The following is a 25761-nucleotide window of genomic DNA, read 5'->3' as shown; positions in this document are numbered from 1 at the left end:
CCGCCAGTTACCGTCATCGAGCTATCCACAGCCATCCTCCAAGCGGCGCAGAAGGCCATACCAAAAACCAGCTCTAACCCAGGGCGAAGATCTGTGCACTGGTGGAGTGAGACCACCAAGGTGGCAATCAAGAGCAGACGCAAAACACTCCGCGCGTTCAAAAGGCCCAAAAGCGTCTAGCACCGGACAGCCCTCTATTGGAGAGTCTCCGCACCAGCTACCAGGAAGCTAGGAACGACTGCAGGCAAGTTATCCGCGAAGCAAAAGAGAAATCTTGGGTCGATTTCCTCGACGGGATCAGCGAAGACCAATCAGCCATCGAACTTTGGAGACGCGTCAACTGCTTCAATGGCAAACGCAGAGCCAGGGGCATTACGCTTTCCATCAACGGTTCGGTACAGCGGGATCCAATCATCATCGCCGACGCCTTGGCCGACCATTTCGGCCAACAATCTTCATTCGCGGAGTACCCGGAGGCCTTCAAGAAGAAACACTCCAACCCGTCATCGGAGATCCAGGCGTTTCAGGTCCCACCTAGCAACGGGGACGAGTTCAACAAACCCTTCACTCTAGCTGAACTCGATTTCGTCCTGAAGAAAGGTAAGGGTAAATCAGCTGGTCCCGACAGCATGGGGTACCCCATGCTCAAAAACCTCCCTCCAAGCGGGAAGATAGCCCTCCTGGAGGCAATAAATAAGGAGTTTCTAAGCGGCACTTTCCCGGAGGAATGGAGGTCCAGTCTGGTGGTCCCCATCCCCAAAAAAAGCGGACAAGCAAACCAGGCGAGCGGTTACCGGCCCATTGCACTGACCAACGTGGGGTCGAAAATTATGGAGCGGCTAGTCAACAGGCGACTGACGGAATATCTGGAAAGCACCGGCCGTTTAGACAGTAGGCAGCACGCATTCCGTCCCGGCCGTGGTACCAATACGTACCTTGCATCGCTAACGCAAATCCTAGAGGACAACAAGGGTAAGCATATCGAGATGATCTCGTTAGACATCGCAAAGCCTACAGTCGCACGTGGACCCCTGGAGTACTAAAAACTGGCGTCCTGGGGGTTTCCGGCAACCTACTACTTTTATCAAGAACTTTCTGCTCGAACGATCGTTCCGAGTACAGCTCGAGCTACCACGTCCAAGACCACTAAGGAGGAAGCCGGGGTCTCCCAGGGCTCAGTAATAGCCGTGACCCTTTTCCTCGTCGCCATGGCCGAAGTTTTCGTCAACCTACCGAAGGACATCTACATCATCGTCTACGCCGACGATATTGTACTCGTAGCTGTCGGCAAGCACCCGAAGGTAGTCAGGAGGAAGGCGCAGGCGGCAGTAAATCGCGTCGCCAAGTGGGCACAAGCTGCGGGTTTCCAAATGGCTGCTAACAAGTGCATCAGGGTGCACATCTGCCAGTCCAACCATCACCTTCCCAAACGTCCGATCACCCTCGACGGCAACACTATTCCAGTGAAGAAAAGCGTCAAGCTACTAGGAGTTACCTTCGACCGAAAGCTTACCTTCAAAACCCACTTCAACAACATCAAGGAAGCCTGCCGAACACGAACCAACATGATTAAACTCATCTCGAGGAAGCGCACCCGAAGCGATCGACGCACACGGCTCCGGGTAGCGGACGCCGTTATATCCAGCAGGTTACTGTACGGCCTCGAGGCAACCTCAGGTAGCTTCGACGAATTAATTCTCTCCCTAGCGCCTGTGTATAACCGGTCGATTCGACTTGTCTCGGGACACCTACCATCCACCCCCGCGGATATCGCCTGCGCCGAGGCGGGAGTGTTACCCTTCCGTCACAAGGCCACGCTGGCCCTGTGCTCAAGAAGCATCAGTTACCTGGAGAGGACCACAAACAACAGCGCACCATGCTGCCTGGTCGACCGGGCGAACGCTGCACTACACCATGCGTCGCAGCAACACTTGCCGAAAATTGCAGGTCTCCATCGTCTTGGAGCAGCTAGCTGGAACCGTGCAAAGCCTAAAATCGATTTGTCGCTGAAGGCAAACCTGAGGAAAGGCCCTAACAAAAACAGGCGCAAACCCTCTTCAGGAACCTGCTGGAAACAAGATACCCGACATCAACCATCCGGTACACCGACGGGTCCAAACTGGCGGGCAGAGTCGGACTAGGCGTCGACTGCAGCAGCGGTACCACTTCTTCCTACCGCATTCCCGACATGTGCTCGGTTTTCTCGGCGGAAGCAGCTGCTATCTTCCAGGCGACCATCCAACCTAGTGAGGACCCGGTGCTGATAGTTACGGACTCGGCTAGTGTTCTCGCAGCGATCACATCAGACAGCAATCGGCACCCGTTCATCCAAGCCATCCAAGCCAACTTAGACAACAACACCACACTGACTTGGGTCCCTGGACACGCGGGCATCCAAGGAAACGAAAGCGCAGACATCCTGGCAGGCATTGGGCGGAGCAGCCCTTTCCTCTGCCGAGTCGTCCCCGCTGAAGACGCAAAACTCTGGGCAAAACACACAGTATCATCTTCTTGGGCAAGCGAATGGAGAGACCAACGGAACATCTGCCGCATGGTAAAGAATTCCACCCTCCCCGGTGAAGACATCCCAAATCATCGGGAGCAGGTGGTACTTTCCCGGCTGCGAACAGGTCATACCAACCTGACACACAACCTCGGTTCGGGAGAATTCCACCGGAACTGTGAAGTGTGTAACACCCGCCAAACAATCAACCACATTTTCAACGCATGCCCGCTGTACCAGGAACCTCGTACCACCAACGACATCGTAAACACATACACGGCCTTACAAAACGACAGAGTCAGGGAGCAACAGACTATCAACTTCCTGAAGGACTGTCATCTTTTCAACAAAATATAATCGACCCGGCAAAGAACAATGGACAACCCCTCTGGACAACGGAACACAAACTACCCCCCACGCAAATAATGCCAAAACCCGCAATGCAAATGGACACTCTTTGGAACTCGCAACATGAAACAGAAACCCTCCAGGATCGAAAATTAATTAGAATAACAAAATTTCTCGGTACCCTTCCGGTCCGAAGAACGCTTAGAATAACAAATTGAAAATTGAAATGTAACTATACTATGTAACTTTCTACCTCTTTCTACATGAGGTGAACCGGTCTAGGGCCGAAAACCTCGTTAATAAAGACAATAAAAAAAAAAAAATTCTTTAATTTATTGAAAACAATATTTAAAACCTGTCTTGTTGTACGGATAATTTGCAGACACCCTGTAATCTGTTGTGGTACATTTATGAACGAATTATTTTAATAAATAAACAAATATTCACTCAAATTTAACGATTTGCTATTCTTTCACCACATCCGTAATATTGTAGTTCAATCCATTAAGAAAAAACAAACAAACAAAAAACAAACAGTCATTTTAGACCACCATTCGGGCGTTTTGCCCCAGGCCTATTTTAAAAAAAAATTAAATGCGTTAGAAAATCATGAAAACCTTACTGTTTTGAAAAGAAGATCATTGTGAAATGTAGCTGGGTTTGTAAATTTTGCACCTATACGTTGAAATGGTTGGGTATTTTTGTTTATATGGGCGAATACATCGAAGAAACTTAATGGGTGTATTTTGAACCGTTCTCCCCTACTCATATTTTTTTTCTTAGATTAATTGAAAGCGTTGGGGAACGGTTTTCCATACAAGTTACTGTTTTCAAAGTAATTTTCATCCAAACTTCAAACTGCACGTGCTCACTCAAATTACATCCAAATTAGCCAAAAAATTAGGAGGATTATTAAAATGGTAAATGCAATCTTTTAAGCAACGGGAAGTAAAAAAAGTCAAAATTTGAATCACTCTAATGGACACCTTGGGTTGCTATTTATTTTGTACCGAGCCCAGTTGACTTAGTAGATCAATTCGTCTGAGCTTCAGGATAATTTAAAAACATCTGTTTTGAACATATCTAAATCGTGCACATGGCCTCTAATGGCCTGTATGCACACCATGGGTTACTATTGGCTTTTTATTGAGCCCGGTTGACTTGGTAGACCAATTGATATGAATTTCACAATGATTTGGAGAACTTAAAACATCCGTATCTAGATCGTAAAGCATGCACGCACATGGACTCTAAGGACCTGTATGTGTTGTTATTGTCTTGATATCGGGCCCAGTTGACTCGGTAGATCAATTGGTCTGAATTCCAGAACGATTTGGAGTTGACCAGGTAGACCAGTTGACCTGGTAGACCAAGGCCCTGAAATACAGAATTATTTGGAGAACCTAGAACATCTGTAGAAATATTACTTGCATTCATGATTCGTCATCTCTGAAATAGTATTGAGCACATTTATGAAAATAAACAGCAATAAAATCGCTCACGCGCGATATTCGTGTGCAATTTTCGTCCATATAAAAATGGCCAAATGACGATCCTTCCTCCGACGAATACAGGATATAGGTGTGGCCGATCAACAATCTGAGGTCAGTTTCGGAAAATTTATGATTTGGCGATTGTTTTGGGTATATAACCCTATGAATTTGGCTAAGAAATGCCTAAGATATTGCTAAGTCAAATCCGGGGATAATATGACCCGAACACCAAAATGTGAGTATTTTTTAAGCCCTTCAGGAACGTCGCACGAAATAGGTCAACGTTCATGAACATAGTTTTCCACGAAATAGGAAAAGGTCAAGAGGTTTCAGACCTTGACATTGTTGCAAGTTTCTATAACTTGAAAGTGCGATTCGGATCATATTAACCCGAACACGTTAGAAAGGTTAAAGGAATTGGACGAGTTACTGAGGATGAAGAAACATCGCGAGGGTGTGGCAAGACACTTTTCGGATCAAGAGACACGTTGGCATTTTAACCCACCGAATGATCCTAACTTCGGAGCCTTATGGGAGATCGCGGTACGATCTGCTAACAATTTATTTGGTTAAAGTAGCAGGAAAAACTCCGTTATCACCCGAGGACTTTACCATGTTGATTGTTCCATGCTAAGCTGCTTTGCTTCTAGACCGTTGTCGCTCGTGTCGAATGATCTGGAACCATTAGCACCGGCTCGTTTTATAATCAGTTCTACAAAGCTTACCGGATCCGGATTTGGAAAATGTTCAAATAAACCGGCTAGATCGCATCCAATTGATGCAAAAGCGATAGAAATCAACAAGTCAGATCGATGCTGGCGGGATAGTTATTACTTGAAACGAAATGAAATCTCGCTTAACTTTTCAGAAGGACCTAAGTAACTTTTTTTTTCATGAACTAATTTGATCTCACTGAACATATGTTCATCTCATCGTGGAACAAAGTATACGGGAACGGGACCAATTTTGTCGCTTCTTTTTGCAAACATGCTCACTGCTGAAAAAATCACAAAAATATGAAACAATTCAAATGCATTTTCATTGTTTTTTTTTTTCGTGGGATGAATATCGGAGCTATAAGATGAAGTTCAGAAGCAGTAACCCTATCTATTTGAGAGTGTCACAATTTCGCCCAAGAAAACTTATTCTGTGTATACTATCGGTGTTGGTCGATGGATATCCGCATCTCCAAAGGATGGTTGTCAGCCAAGAAAGATTTATATATTCTAAAGTGATTTTACGATTTTAGACATATTCTGTATTAAACATAATTTTAATGAACTGAAAGAGCGAAGGTTGTTTCATAAGGTCGAAAGTCGCAAACGTAAACATTTTTTCTCGCAATTTTCTCATTGATTAGGATCGCTCTCAGCTGACTATCACTGGGAACTGGTGGAACACACTAATGTAACATTTTGTTTTATGTTGCGGACGGTTAGGTTATAACAAGTAATAGGGTACATGCCCAATATTTATTCTGCTTGATATCTAATAACAAGTTCTACATCTTCTCTTCACGATACAACATAAAACACTGAAATACACGACGTTATACGTTAAAATTAACATTTTAAAGTTTGGCTGAATTCGCCCTATAGCAGACCCCCTGGGGGTAAATAATAGGAAATTGCTTCCCTATAGTCGACACTTCATTTGATATTTAATGTTCCATTTCGGGACGTTCTTCTTCCCTATTATGGACCCCCCAAAATATTCCTATAATGGACACTCTCGTGTTATTTTTCATAGAATTATAAAAAATCATCTTATATTACTTTCCATAGCATTTCTAATACATGTAATCAAATCATAGGACTGTAAGGTAAGTTCTCCCGATGAATTTGGGTACTTTGGGTACTTTACTCTAGTATTAAGACAAGCTTTCGGTTTGAGAGAAGCATAAAATGGTATTAAAATAAACACACTTGACGATGATTTCAGTTGATGCATCGTGCTATAAATATGCTGTTAAATTGAACTTGCACGGCGAGTCTCCTAAGAAATCAATGGATAGCGCCATGGTAACCAAAATTATTTTTTAAAGGAACAGTGTACCAGTACCACTAATGGGTACCTATGGATACAAGCAATTTTTGTATAGTTGTTGTGGTTAAATAACATTAATCTCATTTTGATTATCAAATTTATTAGTTTATTTATTGGCTAAGATATCGAAAATAAATAAATTTCACAAAATCATCAATTCAAAAAAAGAAATTCTTGTGGAACTACTAATATCGAATGAAATGTACCCCTAGTACTGTGCCAATAAATTCCAAAATGGATTCCAAATATAACCGAATTGTCTTCTAATATAAAACTTTCAACTTAACTGAATAGCAGATATAGGAAGCTTCCTTTTATTGAAAACAAACACAGTTCTTAAGGATTAATTACAAGAATCAGATATGACTCTTCTATGAATTAAAAATAACGATAACGATTCCAGAACGCTAAATTCAAATGATAATCGACAACGATTCTATTTGGAAATGAGCAATTCCAAATATGTACAATGAATGTTAATTTATTAGCATAATTATTGATAAAATAATCTCCTTCGTGTAGTTTAATTATCCTACTCTCTTCGTCGTGTTAATCCTTCGACTGGATTACTACTTCACTATCTAGCAAAGCAGTGAACAGAACCAATCTATATGCAAAGCCAGATGAAGAAACTTACCGAGGAAGGCGAGCAGCACCCACTGTACCACCCATCAACAATTTATGCATTTTGCCAAGCTCGCGACTGCATGGCGTCCGCCTGTAAGCTCCTTCTTGTTTGCCCTTCCGTCAACACCAGACCTGGCCACTAAATGTTATTGATTTGAAATTCACGTTCAGTAGCTATATACTTTGATAGCGCAAACTTAAGCAGCACCTATGTCATAGATGATGAAAGTTATAAAAATGGGCAAAACAAATCTTGTGCTCAACTTTTCTATCAGTTTTACTGAAAAACAACAAGTCGAATTAATTCTGCAGAATGTTATTCTAGACATCGAAAAAACAACTTTTTAAATTCTCAATTTTCTTTTGGAAAATATTTTCTGAGAAAATATGCAATTATGATATGGTAAGATGCATACGCTAGAGAAACTATGCCCTTTCATCACAAACTCCATCCGAGAAAAGCAAAAAGCTTTATCCAGCAATATTTGTTGTCGGTGCACATGACAACCTACCACTTTCAATGTCAACAAACCGATTCCAAACGGAGGCGAATAATATCGCTTATTTTACCCAATTTGCTCCATCTCCTGATATTGAAAGATGGTGACGACGATCGATGCCGCCGCGCCGGTAGGACTGTGGGAGCAGAAGCCAAGGCAACCGCCGGAAGGCCAATCTCTGCATCCCCAATTGGGCTATGCTATGATGTTGCCCGCCCCGCACATACAACATATATAACGCAGCTCGTTGAATCGTTGCGACATGTGAAAGTGAACTTTTCTGCTGAGGGTGGTCAATTTCTTACGAGCAGATTATGTGCATATGTATTTCGACTCGGAACAAAGCGTCCTTCGATGGAATAATGGCTATGGTTGTGTTCTCATAACATTCAAGGATGTCTGATTTGCATTTGGATTGGTTTTCATTTTGTTCATATTGGTTATGCATTTTGCTAGCAATTTTTTGATGGATTGGTTTCATCTTCTATGGCTCTACATTTCAACTGGAACTTGGCCTGCATTTCAACTTAGTATTCTACTAACATTCCCTCAGTTATTAATTGAAAGCTTTTCTATGCCCGCCATTGCATAAGTATGTATCTTGTGTGACAAGCACAAGGATACACTATATCCAGGGAGTCAAGAATGTTTCGCATCCGAAACATCCTAAACCGGAACGAGAAACGAACTCGCTATCTCAGAATTGGCAATCCTACGTCTTTGCTCGAAATGCTAACTGGAGACCCATGGATTTGCTAAACTTTACATAACAAAGATTCATACAATTCTCAGATCACGTGGAATAAGCTAATTTAATAAATCCATGATCTTCTACTTCCATAACCTTTTTGTAAGTTTGTTAATAATGGTAATAAGTTCATAACCGGCTTCTTCAATGAATTGGTGTTCTTGATACACTCCCACTGTTATTAATTTAGAGTTTTTGATTACAAACAAATGCATGGATTTCGATATTGCGTGGCGGGAACAGCTCTCTATACCCAGAGAAGTTGAAACAGCTTTAAACCAACCACCATTTTAGGATTGGTAATGCCGTGTCTTTACCGACTATGCTATATGATATCTAAAACTGATCTCATAATATTTACCCAATTATGTCTGAATCATAAGAATAACTATAAGGGTTGAGAATGGTAATTTCGGTCATAATTTTTGTTATAACTCTACTTTACTACAACTTTTCTTATCGATAATCGTTCTAGATATAAAGTGTGGGACAGTGAAGCGAAATTATCAAAATGACTCGAAATGGTTATCACACAGTCGATATTAGTTTTAAATCAATGACCTGCTAGACAATATTATACCGTTTTACGATAGCAAGGGATGATCATACGAAATCTCGAATTGCAAATAACTTTCGAAAATGACACCGAAATTACATTTCTCAACACTGTCCATAATGGACTATCTCAAACAGCAAAACTTTCGGGAATTTAAACAAGCGCATGGCATTTAGAGAAGTTTTTCAGTTTGGATGGTTCAGAGAAATTACTTTCTGATGGCAATCAAAAATGAAAAAACGACTAAAACGACAAAAAGCTGAACCAAATTCTCTACGGAACGTAGGTTGCATAAACATTAAACAATTCTCTAGAATCAAATCAGTCAACTCCTACGTACTATTCAGGCTATTTTATTTGGTGCAGTTATTCTCGGAACGAAATGTGAACTACCAACAAAATTTGAGTTGAAAGGCTATAAAAAGTTTCTGCCATTTCGCGATTAAAGATTTCCCGTTTTTGTTTGCCTGAACACATTATAGAAATTGAGACTCACGGTTGATTGCATATCCGACGATTCACTGCTCACGATGGTCACGATCTGGTGCCTCCAAACAAAGGCGTAGAATTGCCAAGCCGAAGATGGCGCGTTCGGTTCTCGGTTCAGTCTAGGATGTTTTCGGGTGGGAAACATTTTCGACTCCCTGGGTATAGTCTATTCATTGTACTTGCCACACAAGATACATACTCATGTATTGGCGGGCATAGAAAACCTTTTAATTACTAGCTGAGGAAATGCTAATAGAATACTAAATTGGAAAGTAGGCCAGTGGGAATGTAGAGTCATAGAATGGTTACGATGGTGGTTAATAAACATTGCACGATGAGCCACGCCGGGAAATTAGGAGGAAAAAAAATGTGTACCTTGAAGATGAAATTAAAAAGTGTCTTCAACAAAGTCAAAGCATTTAGGCTTTATTTAGAAGTTTGTTGCAAAAGGGTGGTCCCACTACATTTTAAGATAAAATGTCCAGCTTCCATATTTCTAATTTCAGCATTGTACGATGCTCTCTAAAGTTGTTCCTTATTCAATTTTGAAGCACTTTGTTGAAGAAACCATCGTTATACGTCGTTTGTATCATTAGTTATGATAATTTCAAATAATAATGTTAGGGTAACCCTAAAAATCAATATTTGGATTGTTACTTTTTAGTTTCTATTTTTATCGAAGTGACGTCTTCTACAAAGCATTTAGAGCATACAAAAATGCACGTTTTGGTTACATAACCAAGTGAATACATAGGTGAATTGCAGATACATCATTGTTCTTCTTGAAAAAATCCGTCATTTTCAAATGCCTGTATTTTTGAATGGGGAAAAAGGGGGATCCAATTCTCCCTGGGTTAGACAGAAGAGGATTGCTGAGGATTGCTCTGCATATTTTGGAACTGGGTAATTTGAGCGTTGTTGAGGTTTTTTTGTCATTTTAAAAATGGCTATTTCAGCCTACGGTGGCGACGGTGTGAATCGGCATGGCCTTTTTTTGGGCAGCCCTTACTTTGCACCGTTCAATGTGCAAAAACGATCCATAAAATAATGAAAAACGATCCGTAACTAACATCTGAATGTTTCATAAAACGATACCATAAATCCATAAAATAGTTCGGGAGATTCCTTAAAAAATAATTCTATGATCCATAAATCCAATCCAATGATCCAATTTGAAAAATGATTCATAAAAACTATATTTTGATCCATAAAATTTCAAATTTGCGCAATTTTTATCCTGATGATGATCCATAATTTCAGTAATATGATCCATAATTTTGGTCATATGATCCATAATTTTGGTCATATGATCCATAATTTTGGTCATATGATCCATAATTTTGTTTATATGATCCATAATGCATGGAAAGAAGGCCAATGAAACTATATTAATTGATCCACACATTTTATAAAATCTATGGATAATTTGCCAAAATTTATGGATCATATCACCAAAACTATGGATCATTTGAACAAAGCTATGGATCAAATGGCCAGAGTTATGGATCATATGACTAAAATTATGGATCATATTACTGAAATTATGGATCATCATTACGATAAAAAAATGCGCAAATTTGAAGTTTTATGGATCAAAATATAGTTTTTTATTGATCATTTTCCAAAGATTTATGGATCATTTGTCATACGTTCATGGTAAAATAGCAGGAATTGTATTGTTTTTCTTGACTATGTTAATGGAACATATTTTCCCATTAATTGCTAAATTTTAGTTTATGTAAGGATCGAAAAAATATTCTTTATGGGATCTCCTGAACTATTTTATGGATTTATGGTAGCGTTTTATGGAACATTCAGAGGTTATTTATGGATCGATTTTCATTTTTTTAAGGATCCGTCTTTATTGTTTATATGCAAAAGTATGTTTTGCCCTTTTTTTGTGTTCATTCCTAAAGATATTTTTCTGAATTTTCGTCGGGGCAATTTTTTTTTCTTATTGGCATTACGCCCCTCACTAGGACATTGCCGCCTCGCAGTCTTCATTCAGCACTCTCACAGTTATTAACTGCGAGGTTTCTTAGCCAAGGTACCATTTTTGCATTCGTATTTCATGAGGCACAATGATACTTTTATGCCCAGGGGATCGAGACAGTTTTCAACCCGAAAATTGCCTAGACCGGCACCGGGGATCGAACCCAGCCACCCACAGCACGGTCTTGCTTTGTAGCCGCACTTCTCACCGCACAGCTAAGGAGGTCCCCTCTTTTTTCGGGCATATTCAAGACATTAGGGAGAGAACATTTTAAATACCGCCGAAAAAAATCTGATGAATTTTCCTAAAAAAATATCTAGGTTTTTCAAAAAGATTAAATTGGAAATTCTTTCAGATTTATCACGGGAACGACTTTGAAGTTTTCACGGAATTTATTTAGAATTTCCATGGAGCTCTTTTAAATTTCAAAGTAAAATTGTTTGGAATATATTCCTTGGAAAATTATTCTGAATTCACATGAGCAATTTTCAGATGTTTTACGGGAAATTGTATCAAATTTCCAAAGAAAACTGTTCAGAATATCCACGGAGTGTTCTTCGAAATATTTGTTGAGTGTTATATAAAAATTTACACATAAAATTCTTTGAAATATCCTCAAGAATCTTTGAAGAGTTTTCGCGGCAACCTCTCTGGAATTTTTTGGAGAAATTTTCTGAAATTTCCACGAAAAATTCCTTAGAGTTACGGCAAGAGATTGTACAGCATTGTAGATTGCAGTAACAAATTCTTTGGATTGCATTGAAAAATGGTACAGAATTTCCATAGAAAATTATACATAACATTATGAGAACATGCACGCGACTTTTTAAACTTACATGGAAAATTCTTAAGAGTTTCTACGGAAAATTTCTCAAACTTTCTCTAAAATTCTTCATAATTTCTACATATTTTTTTATTTTCACAGAAAAAAACGGTGTTGCACATAAATCATAAATCCCAAAATTTTATTCCCATCTTTGGGTTTCCGCTCCGAGCACTTAGCGGTCGGTTGGTCGAAATGGCCGATTGACTGAATAAGTAATCTGACCGAAAATGTCGTTCGGGTGGAATGGTCTGCGTTTTCGCCTAACAATATACTCTTGGTCGTCAACAGAGTTTGTTACTGACAAAAGCATTCGCAACAAACTTTTATAAGAACCCAAACACAATAAAAAAGAATCATTTGCCTTGCACGCCTAATATTTCCGAGAATACGATGTTAATTTTGTAAACATAGTTAAGTTCTCGAGTATTTCCATAAAACAGAAACTATAATAGCATAAAAACAAAATATGCTATAGAGATAATTCAGAATAACGGGTTAAAAAGTTAGCAACAAAATCTTCTTCTTTTTTTGTTGCTGACAAAAATTTTCGGATCTTTGTCATTATTATGTCCGACAAAAACAAAGCTTTCTCGCTTAACTTTTCAAAATGACCTAAGTAACATTTTTTTTCATGAATTAATTTGAATAGCGCAATCAATAGAACAACATGAAAGCTTTTGATTGCAGTACTCAAATTAATTCATGAAAATAATCCTTTTGAAAAAGGTCCTTTTGAAAAGTTAAGCGAGCTTTGTCTATGGTTCTCTTTTGTCGCTTATTTCGCATGCGCATCCAAGAAAAAAATGATTCCCTGGTTAAATGACATATTTGGCCAAACGAATCTATTAACCAAACGATTAGTTTGGCCGAACGACATTTCGACCTTATATCCATTTCGGCTAATCGACGTTTTCGGTCAGAAGGGTGTCCACCATATGATAAATTCGGCCAAACAACTTCCGGCCCTGTGGCATCCGCGCAAAAGTCATTCGACGGAAAGCCATTCGTTCAAATGCCACTTAGTCGAATAACACGTTAAAAGACATCTAGCCGAATTTCGTTTGGCTACATAATACCTTTCGGCACCAACATTTCAAACTGCTTTTGTAAACAAGATCTTCTCACGTCGCTGGTGAGCCAATTTAAGCCCACTCAAGCAATCCAACACCACTGATGTAAGCAGCGAATCCTCGTTTTTTATTAAATGGCGCTGGATTGCGTGTGAGAAGCTCTTGTTTGCAACGTGAGGGGTGCGATGTGAGAAGCTCTTGTTTACAACAGCAGTTGGTGCCTATTTGTCCGAAACGATTATTAGATCGAAAATGGTTTGGTTGAAAACGTCATTTGGCTGAAAGCCGAAAGCAACATTGACAAACTGGTAATTTGGCACAAAGAATTGTTTGCCCGGACTGGTCTTGGCAGAATCCAGAATGGTAGTTCCCAAAATGGTAGTTTGGTAGAAATGGTCATTTGTCAGAAAGAGCCATTTGGCCCGAAAATGTATTTTCTGCCAAACAACCATTTTGACAAACGACTTCTCCGACAAAATGATCAATTCAACCGAACGACACTTTCGGCCGGTTGTCCATTTCGCCCAAATGACCCTTTCTGCCAAACGACCATTTCGACCAAAAGGTTCGGCAGAAGTGCAAGGTTGGACGCGTTCATATTGTATAGTATAATGATTTGTGTTTGGAGAATCGTGCTGGGCATGCGTGGTGTGGCGAACGCGTTTGATTGTGTTCATGCTCGGTTCTTAGACACTTCATACGATCCGGTATTCTTGTACATTTTTCGGTTGAGAAGTAAAGCAATTGGTGCACGTTTGGTCGTGTTCCTGCTAGGTATGCAGGTTGTTAGTTCTTTCTGCTTTGTGCAGACGAATAATATTTTGTTAAAATCATTAAAATCAGATCCAACGATGCCTACTTACTAACTGATAACCCTTCCTGTGATTCGTGTGGAGACGCAGAGGTAAACATGGTCTTCAAATATATGGTCTATTATATCCAGAATTGACTATTCCAACACTACCGCAACATTAGAACATACCACAACGATAGGACGTTTTACCCTATGTTCGCTGCAAAAACAAACTTTTTTAGATGTACCGGAGACCCATAGTATTGTATACCGATGTGCTTTACAACAGGTGTGGGCCAACTTTTTAAAAAGAAACTCTCAGCTGGGTTGCCGAAAATGGGCAAAGAATACCGAAAATAACGTTACGACAATTACGTACAACAACGTAAACATTCAAAATTCGCGCACATACTATTGCAAAACAAATCAGTATTGGGGTAATTTGACACTGGGGGATAAATTTATCCCCCAAAAAAGAACTAACAGGCAAACCTGTCAAAATCCATAGTAAAAAAAATGGATGTCGGTGCCCTGGTTTAGTTTGACTATTGTTTCCTATTGAATATTGGCCAGACCGGACAATGGGATAAAAAAGTATGGCTAAAATACATTTTTTTCGCCGTGTGTAAATATTATCGCTCATTTTTAAGTAAAGTAGCTTTTCGATTTGTGTTCGACAAGGGTTTCGAAATAAGCATAATCAAAAGTCAATATTAGGCATATCCATCTAACAGAGATAGTTTGGACGTTTCTTATATGCAATTTACCTTTTATACCAAACGATAAAGGGACTAACAGCGCTATTTCCCTAATTCAAGGATTTCTCAAGAACGGGTTGACTGATTTGCAAAATTTCCTCCCTAATCGATTTGTCTTGGGATCCGTAAGGTTTGTATATACAAAAAGACACCCAGTTTAGTAAAGAAAGACGTAAGTCCTACGTCAAAAAAACTGATAAATTTTACGGAGAAAGGTTAAAAATCGGTGGAATACAATTTTGGGTTAGTGGTTGAGGAAAGCAAACAATCGCACGGAAATTGATCTAGAGTGCGGTGCTGCAAATAGTTCAGTCTCTATGTGACATTTGCAATATAAACACCCGGGCAAAGCTGGGTATTTTTCGCTAGTTTCAACTAACGATCAATCTGTCAAAACTCAAATATGTCGGTTTCGGTGCACAATTTTAACCATGAGGGGAAAATAACCATCGATCTGTCAAATTTTTACTAAAAGGTAGACGAATCTGTGTAATGGTTTGCAGCCTAAATATAAAATGAAAGAGAAATGTTGAAATTTTGCTATTTTCAATGTTTTCTAAAAAATCAAGTTTAAAATTTCTAATAATCACCACAAACATAACATTAATTCACAATAATTATAGCACCAGCGCTGATGATCAAAATCTCGTTTTATGGCGATTAGATTGAGAGCATATTTTGCACTAGGAGCCCGCAAGGACGTGGCCAGAACAGATGTCGACTATTGGATAGTGTATTACCACAGACAAACAGACATAACACATTGAACATTCACTCATCAAATTCATCGTCGTGCAAACACTAACGGCATCTGTTGTTTTCACACAGATGGGCAAATCACGAACCAGATGGCAGTAGTGAGCAAACGTCAAACTCGGGCAAATCCTATGTGCACGCCACGAGTGATCGATTGGCCAACTAATGATTATTTAAACTGACCACTGATCACTGATTTGAACGATGAAAATCTCACAAGTGTTATGTCTGTTTGTCTGTGGTATTACTTTCATCTAAGTGATAGTGATTAGTTCCAAATCAATATCTGTGGTAACGGGTGGAACTGATGCTACTCTCTTACAATAGTCCAGGCTTTTACTACCTACGAATTTATGATAATTGCTCAATGCTAATTAGATTGAGGGCATATTTTGTCTCCCAGCTAAGAATTATCTAAATTTGCAATCAATGAATATTATTTTTATCCATATTGACTGGAAAGGTACGTTGCAGATGTAAGTAATTAAAAAGCAACTCCATACACAAGAGGTAGCTTTATAATAAATTCCATCTGAAACGTGCCTTTCCAGTCAAAATGCATTCGACTAATATCCATCGTTAAAAAATTTAGGTAATTCTGGAGTTGAGGAAGCTAGTAGGCAAATTTTGTCCTTAATCCTTATTCTAATGACACGGAATTGAGATTTTGATCCTCAAACGCGACTATTTTGTATAACAATCAGAGCCGGAGTTATTATCATTTCCGGTGGTCTAGAATATATCCAGCAATAGTGATGACAGGCCACACTAAAAGTTCAACTTGAGTCGAGTCGAATCAAGTACGACAAACCGAAAACATTTTTACTGTTGAGCTCGGAATATGTATCAGTAAAATTACAATAAAGTGCTGGAATTAAATAGTACTTACTCATGTAACAGAGGTTACCATGGTATGGAAGTTACAATTCGTCAAATGATTGAATCTTGTAGATAAGTTTCAATTTGATAACGATCGGCCATTAAATTATGGAGAAAATAGAATATTCAAGAAAGACAATATCACTATCAGGCGAGGTAAAAACTGATACGTTTCATGGATCCGAAATAGGACTAATATGCGAGTACCGGCAGTACAGCTCGTTCATCAAACCAATCACATTAATTTGAACTAAAACCATTCCTTTCAAACACATTTCTTCGAAAGATACGCAAAAAAACATCAACAATCTTCCTTCAATCTTGGAGAGAAGAGAAAATAGAGAGAAAATTTAAACCCAACACCACCGGGAGAATTTCCCTGCAGGGTGGGTGATTGCAGGCCCACACATGGGCCAGCCAGCCAGCACCAGCGGTGGGTGGTCCAATCGAACTTAGTGGAAAAGGTACTCCACCGTCATCGACCCGCACTTCTTTTATGTAACCGTTCCATCAACGACAGCTGAAGTGACTGATTGACGGGTGTCCTGCGGAGTTCGCTGTTCTCACCACAGCCAATCGCAAGGCAATCGAGAATTCCACTACGGATAGTGCGGATCCACCAGATGTAAATTTTTCCAACTACATTGCACGATGCCCTAATGTATGCAAAGATTTGCAATCAGTTCAAGTTTGTCTTAATTTACCAGTTTCCAGTGTGCTCATATCCGGGCCGTGGTCGCCCATCTTGCTGATCCTTGCTTGAAAGCGCTTATTCGACCGGAATTATTTCTTTCACTGTGGACACTTATCGCAAAATCCAGCTGTCAGGAAATGCACCAACGCTCCTGATCGGACTTTCAGCCAAACCCTGGTGCTGCTTTTCCGCACACTGATTCAGCAAATCAATATATTTTTCCTCTGACTATCACAATTAACTATTCTACTCGCACTCCAGGGACTCTCCTTGGTTTGTTTTATTTTCACTTTATAGATCCCGTACCGAATGCTTTACGTATCACACCATATCGCGCGAATCAATAACAATTTTTCAGCTCGAAAATTTTCTATTCAACGTTTCGTTTAATCTGCAAAACAGATTTTCCTCACTTTTACAACAAACGGATTACACACCATGGAAAAACCATAACACTCGTCCGTAGTCAGTTCTGCAAACTGGTCATTGATACCGTTCGATACCGAATGATGGAGAATAGCTTTTCATCACGTTCGAGATGCCACGACCTGTGTTGCTGCGGAAAGCTCACTCTCACTTTTCTCTTGCACCGGAGCGAGCTTGTATGACGACAATCGATAGCGAGGAATAGCGCACGCGTCGCCCACCTCCCACACGGGTGAGCTTTTCCTGTCTAAATGTCAAACGCAATTTATTGCGCCGATTGTTTTCATGCGAAGCTGCATGGTTTTGCTATTTATTGTTGTAGACCATCTCGAGACCAGCTGGTACTGACAGTGACAGATCGTTTCACTACAATCTGTTCATAGTGTCTTTAAGGTCACTCCTGACGGAATCCAAGTTTCAAAGTGCTCGCGTTTTCGGGGGCACACCACTCGATACGGAAGCAACGCACAACTGTCATTTTTATTATTTCACGCATGCTGCGACGCAGCAAAGCTGTCAACAAAAATGACAGTTGTGCGTCGCATCCGTATCGAGTGGTGTGCCCCCGAAAACGCGAGCACTTTGAAACTTGGATTCCGGCAGGAGTGATCTTAAGTTTATCAAAGTACGAAGGTGACATTCTACGAACTATGGGCGCCGAAGTTATGGCCCAAATACATTTTTATGCGCAAAGAACAAGAACTCACTAATTTTTTGGGCACTTAGCCTTAACCGATTAACTCGTAGAATCCTGTCTCATCGTTTCCTATTGAATATTAGCTGGATCGTGCTATCGGTTTTGAAGTTATGGTTAAAATAAGGACTGCTCAGTTTATAAAGAGGACACTTTGTATTGTCGATGTTTTTTAGACCATCAATCTTTTAAGAAATCTGTCTTTTTTTGTTGAATATATTATCTGACCTTCTTGAAATGGAATCCAATTATCAATTATCGAAATTCTAACTCAGAAATTTGCAACATTAATTACAATCTCAATTTATTGGATTTTCAACTGCTCCAACCATTTATCATTTATCATTTATCATTCCTCACTCATTTTTTGGGAACTTAAAAAGGAATAATTTTTGGCTGTTACGCCCTTTTCTAATGTTGGTCCAGAACTAACAATTCATGGTAAGCCGTATGTTCTGTAGGATGTCCCAGAAAGTATAAGTACGATTTAAAAATAACATTACGACTTTGATATTTGGGAAAAATTGATTATTGTTTTGCTTTTATGTCCTTTACTATGTTTTCTGCAGTTCAGCGTCACTTTTCCGAGATCCATTTCAACCTTTCCGATCCTGACGTCTGTTATAAAGGTCGTTCAAAAGTTAAAACTGCTGTAAAATCCACATTTCTTGACCCGATCCTTCGCAACAACTTGCATTCCATCCGGATGGATGTCAACTTTTAATTCATGCTGGGTTCGAGTTAATCCTCAGTACGGTTCCCGAATTATTCCAGAATTTGTTGGGGTCAGTTGTCCACAGAAAAGTGACCGTTCACAAATTTAAGTCAAAATAGGCAGTGTAACACATCATGATTACACAAAGCAATTATGGGAATGAAATGTTTTGGTATAGTGAGCCATTCGGGTTCCACATCGGCCACAATCCGGGGGACCTTCGGAATGGCCATCCCAACAAACAATTTAAGCTGAATAAGATAGTTTGCAAGATGAATAAACCTGTTTTTGGTTGAATAAGCGCTCTGTGAGCTTCCAATGTTTGTTGGGATTTACTAATTTGGGTCAAAATAGGTCGTGTGACACCTCGAACTTCAGGATTTTAAAAACCATGACAAAAACTTAACTTTAAGGGTTCATGGGCCACTCGAGTTTAATCCGGCCACATTGGCTACGTTCCGGGGGACCTCCGGAGTGACGATTTCCAAATTTGAGTCAAAATGGGTCGTGTTATACCTCGAACTTCATGATTTCAAAAAAGCATAACAGAAATGTTATTCTCATGGTTCCTGGGCCACACGAGTTCAATCCTGCCACATCGACCACAATCCGGGGGACCGTGTGACACCTCGAACTTCATGATTTCACAAATCAATCATGGGAATGATATCTTCAGAGATCTGTCTTTATTTGTTTTTGTTGAATTTTCGAAATAACAACAGCTTGTCACCTTTCTTGTAAATCAGCGGTTCTCAACCTTTTTCTTGAGAGGTACCCCTACGAACTTTTGCTTTAATTGAGGTACCCCCTATGTTTTTTTGCTGTAAATAAAATAAGCGTAACTCATAACATAAGACGTACGAAAAAGGGACCTAACGAATGGCTTTCCATAAAGTTGGCTGAAATTTTCATAAATCCGTGAAACTTCCCAAGTCAAATTAAGTTTAAACATCGAGCTCCCAACAGGACTTTTTGACTATTTAAAGCTTCATAGGCCTCTTCAAAGGCTGTTTTCGAGCTTTTTAAAAGGAGGCTTAAAAGGTCGTCTTGAGCTCTTGAGAGGCTTCCAAGCCTCTTGAAAAAATAATTCCGAGCCCCTTGAAGAGAGGCTCCCTAGCCTCTTGAAAGGAGGCTTTCGAGCTTCTTGAAAGAAGTTTTCAGAGCATATTGAATGAAGGTTTCCGAGTCCCTTGAAGAGAGGCTTTAGAGCTTCTTGAAAGGAGACATCCGAGCATCTTGAAAAGGGGCTACCGAGCTTTTTGAAGGAAGGCTTCTGAGGCTGAGGCTTCTCGAAAGGACGTTTCTGATCCTCTTAAGGGGCGCTTCCAAGCCTCTTGAAAAAAGAGTTCGAAGCTCCCAAGCCTTTCGAAAGGAGGCTCTCAAGCCTCTTGAAGGAGGCTTCCAAGCTTCTCGAAAGAAGGCTTCAAAGCCCCTTGAATGGCAGTTTACGAACCTCTTGGATGGCGGCTTTTGAGCCACTTAAAAGGGGTTCGAGTATCTTGAAATGAGGCTCTTGAGTTCTCCATGATGGCTCGTCTGTTCTCCATGTCAGGATCGGCTCACAACAGCGGCTCCTTGAAAGTACGCTTCCAAGCCTCTTGTAAGAAGAATTCCTATCCTTTTAAAGGGAAGCTTCCAAGCTTTCTGAAAGGAGGCTTCCGTGCCACTCGAAAGAAACATCCGAGCCTCTTGAAAGGAGGCTTTCGAGATTCTTGAAAGTAGTTTTCTTAGCCTCTTGAAAGAAGGCTTCCGAGCACCTTGAAAGAGGCTTTGGAACCTCTTGAAAGAAGGCTCCAGTGCCATTTGAAAGAGTTTTTGCGTGATTTATGTAAGAAAAGCTTCCGAGCTACTTAAAAGCAGGCTTCTGAGTATATTCAAAGGACGCTTCTGATCCTTTTGGCACGGCAAATGCTGGGTAAAGCGTACCTGAAGGAATAAAATAGACCCCATCTCGCGGTCCTTAGCCTCTTACCCAGCAACTCCTATCCCTACCTCCCCGTGGTGCTGGCCGGGATACGAGCAACCTTAGGGGAGATCGGGTAACCAACCCCGGTGGGAACTATGGTCGTATGCTGACAGGGAAGGGGGGGTTTGCCCCTTTTCGGAGGTGCAAATCTTATTGAGCGTCTGTTCTCCATGTCAGGATCGGCTCACAACAGCGTCTGTTTTCCATGTTAGGGGCGGCTGATCATCGTCCGAGTGCCAGCGAGGGACTCTAAGTAAAACTGTGCACCATGGTCCACCGGAAATAAGGAGGAATGGTCCTCCGGAAATTTAGGGGGTTTGGTGTCAGGCCCTGCAAGCCAGCCTTTAAAAAAACATACGCAACGAACAATCAACAAGAGAGTACGGACCGGAACCATCGGCGAAGACCACTGCGACGAAAAGGGACTAGCGATTGGAAACTCGGTTCGTGGAACTGCAAATCTGTCAACTTCATCGGGAGCACACGCATACTCGCCGATGTGCTCAAGGACTGTGGATTCGGCATCGTAGCGCTGCAGGAGGTTTGTTGGAAGGGATCAATGGTGCGAACGTTTAGAGGTAATCATACCATCTACCAGAGCTGCGGCAACACACACGAGCTGGGAACAGCTTTCATAGTGATGTACGATATGCAAAGGCGCGTGATCGGGTGGTGGCCGATCAACGAGAGAATGTGCAGGTTGAGGATCAAAGGCCGGTTCTTCAACTTCAGCATAATCAACGTCCATAGCCCACATTCCGGAAGCACTGATGATGATAAGGACGCATTCTACGCGCAGCTGGAACGTGAGTACGACAGCTGCCCAAGCCACGACGTCAAAAACATCATAGGAGATTTGAACGCTCAGGTTGGCCAAGAGGAGGAGTTTAGACCGACTATTGGAAAGTTCAGCGCTCACCGGCTGACGAACGAAAACGGCCTACGACTAATTGATTTCGCCGCCTCCAAGAATATGGCCATTCGCAGCACCTACTTTCAACACAGCCTTCCGTATCGGTACACCTGGAGATCACCACTGCTGACAGAATCACAAATCGACCACGTCCTGATTGATGGACGGCACTTCTCCGACATTATCGACGTCAGGACAAATCGTGGCGCTAAAATCGACTCTGACCACTATCTGGAGATGGTTAAACTGCGCCCAAAATGATCCGTCATCAACAATGTTCGGTACCAACGACCGCCGCGGTACGACCTAGAGCGACTGAAGCAACCTGATGTCGCCACTGCATACGCGCAGCATCTCGAGGCAGCGTTGCCGGAAGAGGGTCAGCTCGATGGGGCCCCTCTTGAGGACTGCTGGAATACAGTTAAAGCAGCCATTAACGACGCAGCGGAGAACAACGTCGGGTATGTGGGACGAAGTCGACGGAACGATTGGTTCGACGAAGAGTACAGACAGATTCTGGAGGAGAAGGACGCAGCGCGGGCGGTCGCGCTGCAGCAAGGTACCCGGCAGAACGTGGAACGTTATAGACGGAAGCGGAGACAGCAGACTCGCCTTTTTCAGGAGAAGAAACGCCGCCTGGAAGAAGCGGAGTGCGAGGAGATGGAACAGCTGTGCCGTTCTAAAAAAACACGCAAGTTCTACCAGAAGCTCAACGCATCCCGCAAAAGCTTCGTGCCGCGAGCCGAAATGTGCCGGAATAAGGATGGAAGCATCTTGACGGACGAACGTGTGGTGATCGAAAGGTGGAAGCAGCACTACGAGGAACATTTGAATGGTGCTGAGAGTACAGGCAGTGAAAGTCAAGGCAGCGGAGGAAATGACTACGTCAGTTCAGCGGACGATGGAAGCCAACCAGCCCCCACCTTGAGGGAAGTTAAGGATGCCATCCAACAGCTAAAGACCAATAAAGCAGCTGGTAAGGATGGTATCGGAGCTGACCTCATCAAGATGGGCCCTGAAAAGCTAGCCACTTGCCTGCACAAATTGATAGTCAGAATCTGGGAAACTGAACAGCTACCGGAAGAGTGGAAGGAAGGGGTTATATGCCCCATCTACAAGAAAGGCGACAAACTGGAGTGTGAGAACTTTCGAGCGATCACCATCCTTAATGCCGCCTACAAAGTGATATCCCAGATCATCTTCCGTCGTCTGTCACCATTAGTGAATGAGTTCGAAGTTATCAACAGTTATCGAGTGGAAAGTTATCAAGCCGGCTTCGTTGACAGCCGCTCGACAACGGACCAGATCTTTACTGTACGGCAAATTCTCCAAAAATGCCGTGAATACCAGGTCCCAACGCATCATCTGTTCGTTGATTTCAAGGCGGCATATGACAGAATAGACCGCGTAGAGCTATGGAGAATTATGGACGAGAACAGCTTCCCTGGGAAGCTTACTAGACTGATCAAAGCAACGGTGGATGGTGTACAAAACTGTGGGAAGATTTCGGGCGAACACTCCAGTTCGTTCGAATCGCGCCGGGGACTAAGACAAGGTGATGGACTTTCGTGCCTGTTGTTCAACATTGCGTTAGAAGGTGTCATGCGGAGAGCCGGGTGTAACAGCCGGGGTACGATTTTCAACAGATCCAGTCAATTTATTTGTTTCGCGGATGACATGGACATTGTCGGCCATTGTCGGACATTGTCAAAGACAAAGTACATGCTTGTGGGCGGAACAGAGCCCGACAGGGCCCGCATGGGGAGCAGTGTTACGATAGACGGGGATACCTTCGAGGTGGTTGAGGAATTCGTCTACCTCGAATCCTTGCTAACGGCTGATAACAATGTCAGTCGTGAAATACGAAGGCGCATCATCTGTGGATGTCGGGCCTACTACGTGCTCCAGAAGAAACTGCAGTCATAAAAGATTCGCCACCGCATCAAATGTGTCATGTACAAGACGTTAATAAAACCGGTAGTCCTCTACGGACATGAAACATGGACAATGCTTGAGGAGGACTTGCAAGCACCAGAGATGTCCATCTCCTCAGTGTGGTGAAAAGAAATTTTAATACACTCACACGCACCGTTGCATTTGAACGGGAGCGCGCCTCTTACGTTTGAATTCACCACAGCTTTGGAGAAGCGTGTGATAAAAGAAGGTCGAACAAAATGAACCGAGCGCACAATCAACAGCAGAACAGTGCAGTGTGGAAAAAGAGCCCTAAAACGCACTGCAGTGAGCGCTGATAAATACGCAGCCGCGCGCACGGCCGTGTATAGGGGCCATCCAGAAACCACGTGGTCATATTTTTGAAGATTTTCAACCCCCCCCTCCCCCCATGTGGCTTATCGTGGTCATTTGGCAGACCCCCCCCCCTATGACCACGTGGTTTTTTTCAAGTACAAAAATTTAAAAAAAAACCTTATGTAACTAAAACATATGGTTAATTCGATCAATTTTGAAGATGGACAATTTCAATTGATTCAAAATTAAACTAAACCCAGCATGGAAATTATAAATTTTCATGAAGTCGAAAATTTTGATTATGTTATCATGTTGTAATGTGTATCAGGTATTAGGATATCTAGAACTAGTACACCTTCAATGCTTCAGGAGGATACAAAAAAATGTGGGCTCATGAACATCTCATAAAAATTTCGAGAAAAATTTATAGTGGTTTAGAAATTTTCCAAAACATCCCTTTTTTTATTAGTGTTTTTTTTGAATAACTATAAAGTTCATCACTGAATATCCCTATAGATTCCTTAGAGTATTTGGGACCTTCCATAGCTCTGGAGCTACTGGAAATTCTTAAGATATTAACCTCAGCGAAGCATCTGAACTGAACTTATACAATGAAAGGCTTATCAGAGAATCACAAAGTTAATATGTAATATTAGAGATGCAAATGAAACCTCCTACTGTTGTTTCTTTTGAGTAGCATTCCTGTAGAAATTTCAGTATTGTTTTCAGAATCATCAATATTAGAAATTAATAATTATATATATTTTTTTAAATTGTTCATTGCTAATATTGATTTATTCCTGAAAATTTTGTATTTTTCCGTTGAACATTTTGATTTCTTTATGGAAAATTCTTGTTTCATAATTGCAATTTTTGCTTTTACAAGTGCTAATTTATTGTTGTTGTGTGTATTATTGTTCTTTCTTGGCCATTTCCTATTTTATTATGGAAAATTTATTTTTTCTCTACTAAAGAGATTTTAAATCCAGAGCTGGCTCATCTCTCAAAATTTCTAATTCTTCATTGAAATTTTATTTTGATATCGACTCGTGGAAGCAAATGATGCCATACTAGAAATATTTTCTCGGTCACTCTGATGGTTCTTTGGAATCATTTTCCAGGAACTTCTATTCCACATCTCGAATATGCTTCAGTCAATGGTCCTTTCATAAGCGACTCATAGAGAAATGGATGTATTATAGACCAATTGTTATTTTGGAGTTCGGATCATTCGATTTATCCAATTAACCAACTTATGAATGATGTATGATATAATATCCCAGTAGGTCCATTGGGTTGATATGACTTCAATTATTATTTATACAATCTACTACAGACTTTTTTTGGTTATACAAAACGTCCAAAAAGTCGTAATGTTTGAACTACTTGATCATTCAAGTCCGTAAACCCAGTGCTTCTAAGGCCCTACAAAAACAGTTTGCGACATACCTCATAGTCATTGCGCAACTTGCTGTTGACTCAAGATAGTTTTGGGTACCTTGTCTCTTGAATCTCATGTTAATGGAAATTAGGGTCATATGCTTATTTCATCGGATTGGGTATATACCGATGATGAGAACATTGCAAATGTCTTGATTGATCTGGTAGATTCGTGGGTTGAACTTGAGAGCATTTTGAAGTACCTTGAGCATCTCGTGTTCCTGAATATTAATCACTGGCTTAACCTTCAGGATGACCCATCTTATTTGACCACCCAT

At 41.0% G+C, this 25761-nt stretch overlaps 1 protein-coding gene across 2 annotated transcripts in view; it reads right to left on the bottom strand.

Annotated features, from left to right (window-relative positions):
* LOC134225269 (synaptotagmin-4) overlaps nucleotides 1–17628 on the bottom strand; it is a 91066-nt gene extending 73438 nt beyond the window's left edge. Inside the window, exon 1 of one of the 2 annotated variants that reach the window (XM_062705209.1) lies at nucleotides 17090–17628. In XM_062705209.1, coding sequence (XP_062561193.1) covers nucleotides 17090–17129 — 40 coding nt within the window. In that variant the 5' untranslated portion in view covers nucleotides 17130–17628. The remainder of the gene's footprint in view (nucleotides 1–17089) is intronic. The other variant, XM_062705210.1, reaches the window with a different exon arrangement.
* Between the last annotated feature and the right edge of the window lie 8133 nt (nucleotides 17629–25761).

This window comes from Armigeres subalbatus, chromosome 3, assembly GCF_024139115.2.
Source record: "Armigeres subalbatus isolate Guangzhou_Male chromosome 3, GZ_Asu_2, whole genome shotgun sequence".
NCBI classification, from domain to species: domain Eukaryota; kingdom Metazoa; phylum Arthropoda; class Insecta; order Diptera; family Culicidae; genus Armigeres; species Armigeres subalbatus.
This window is presented reverse-complemented; position numbering and strand designations above follow the sequence as displayed.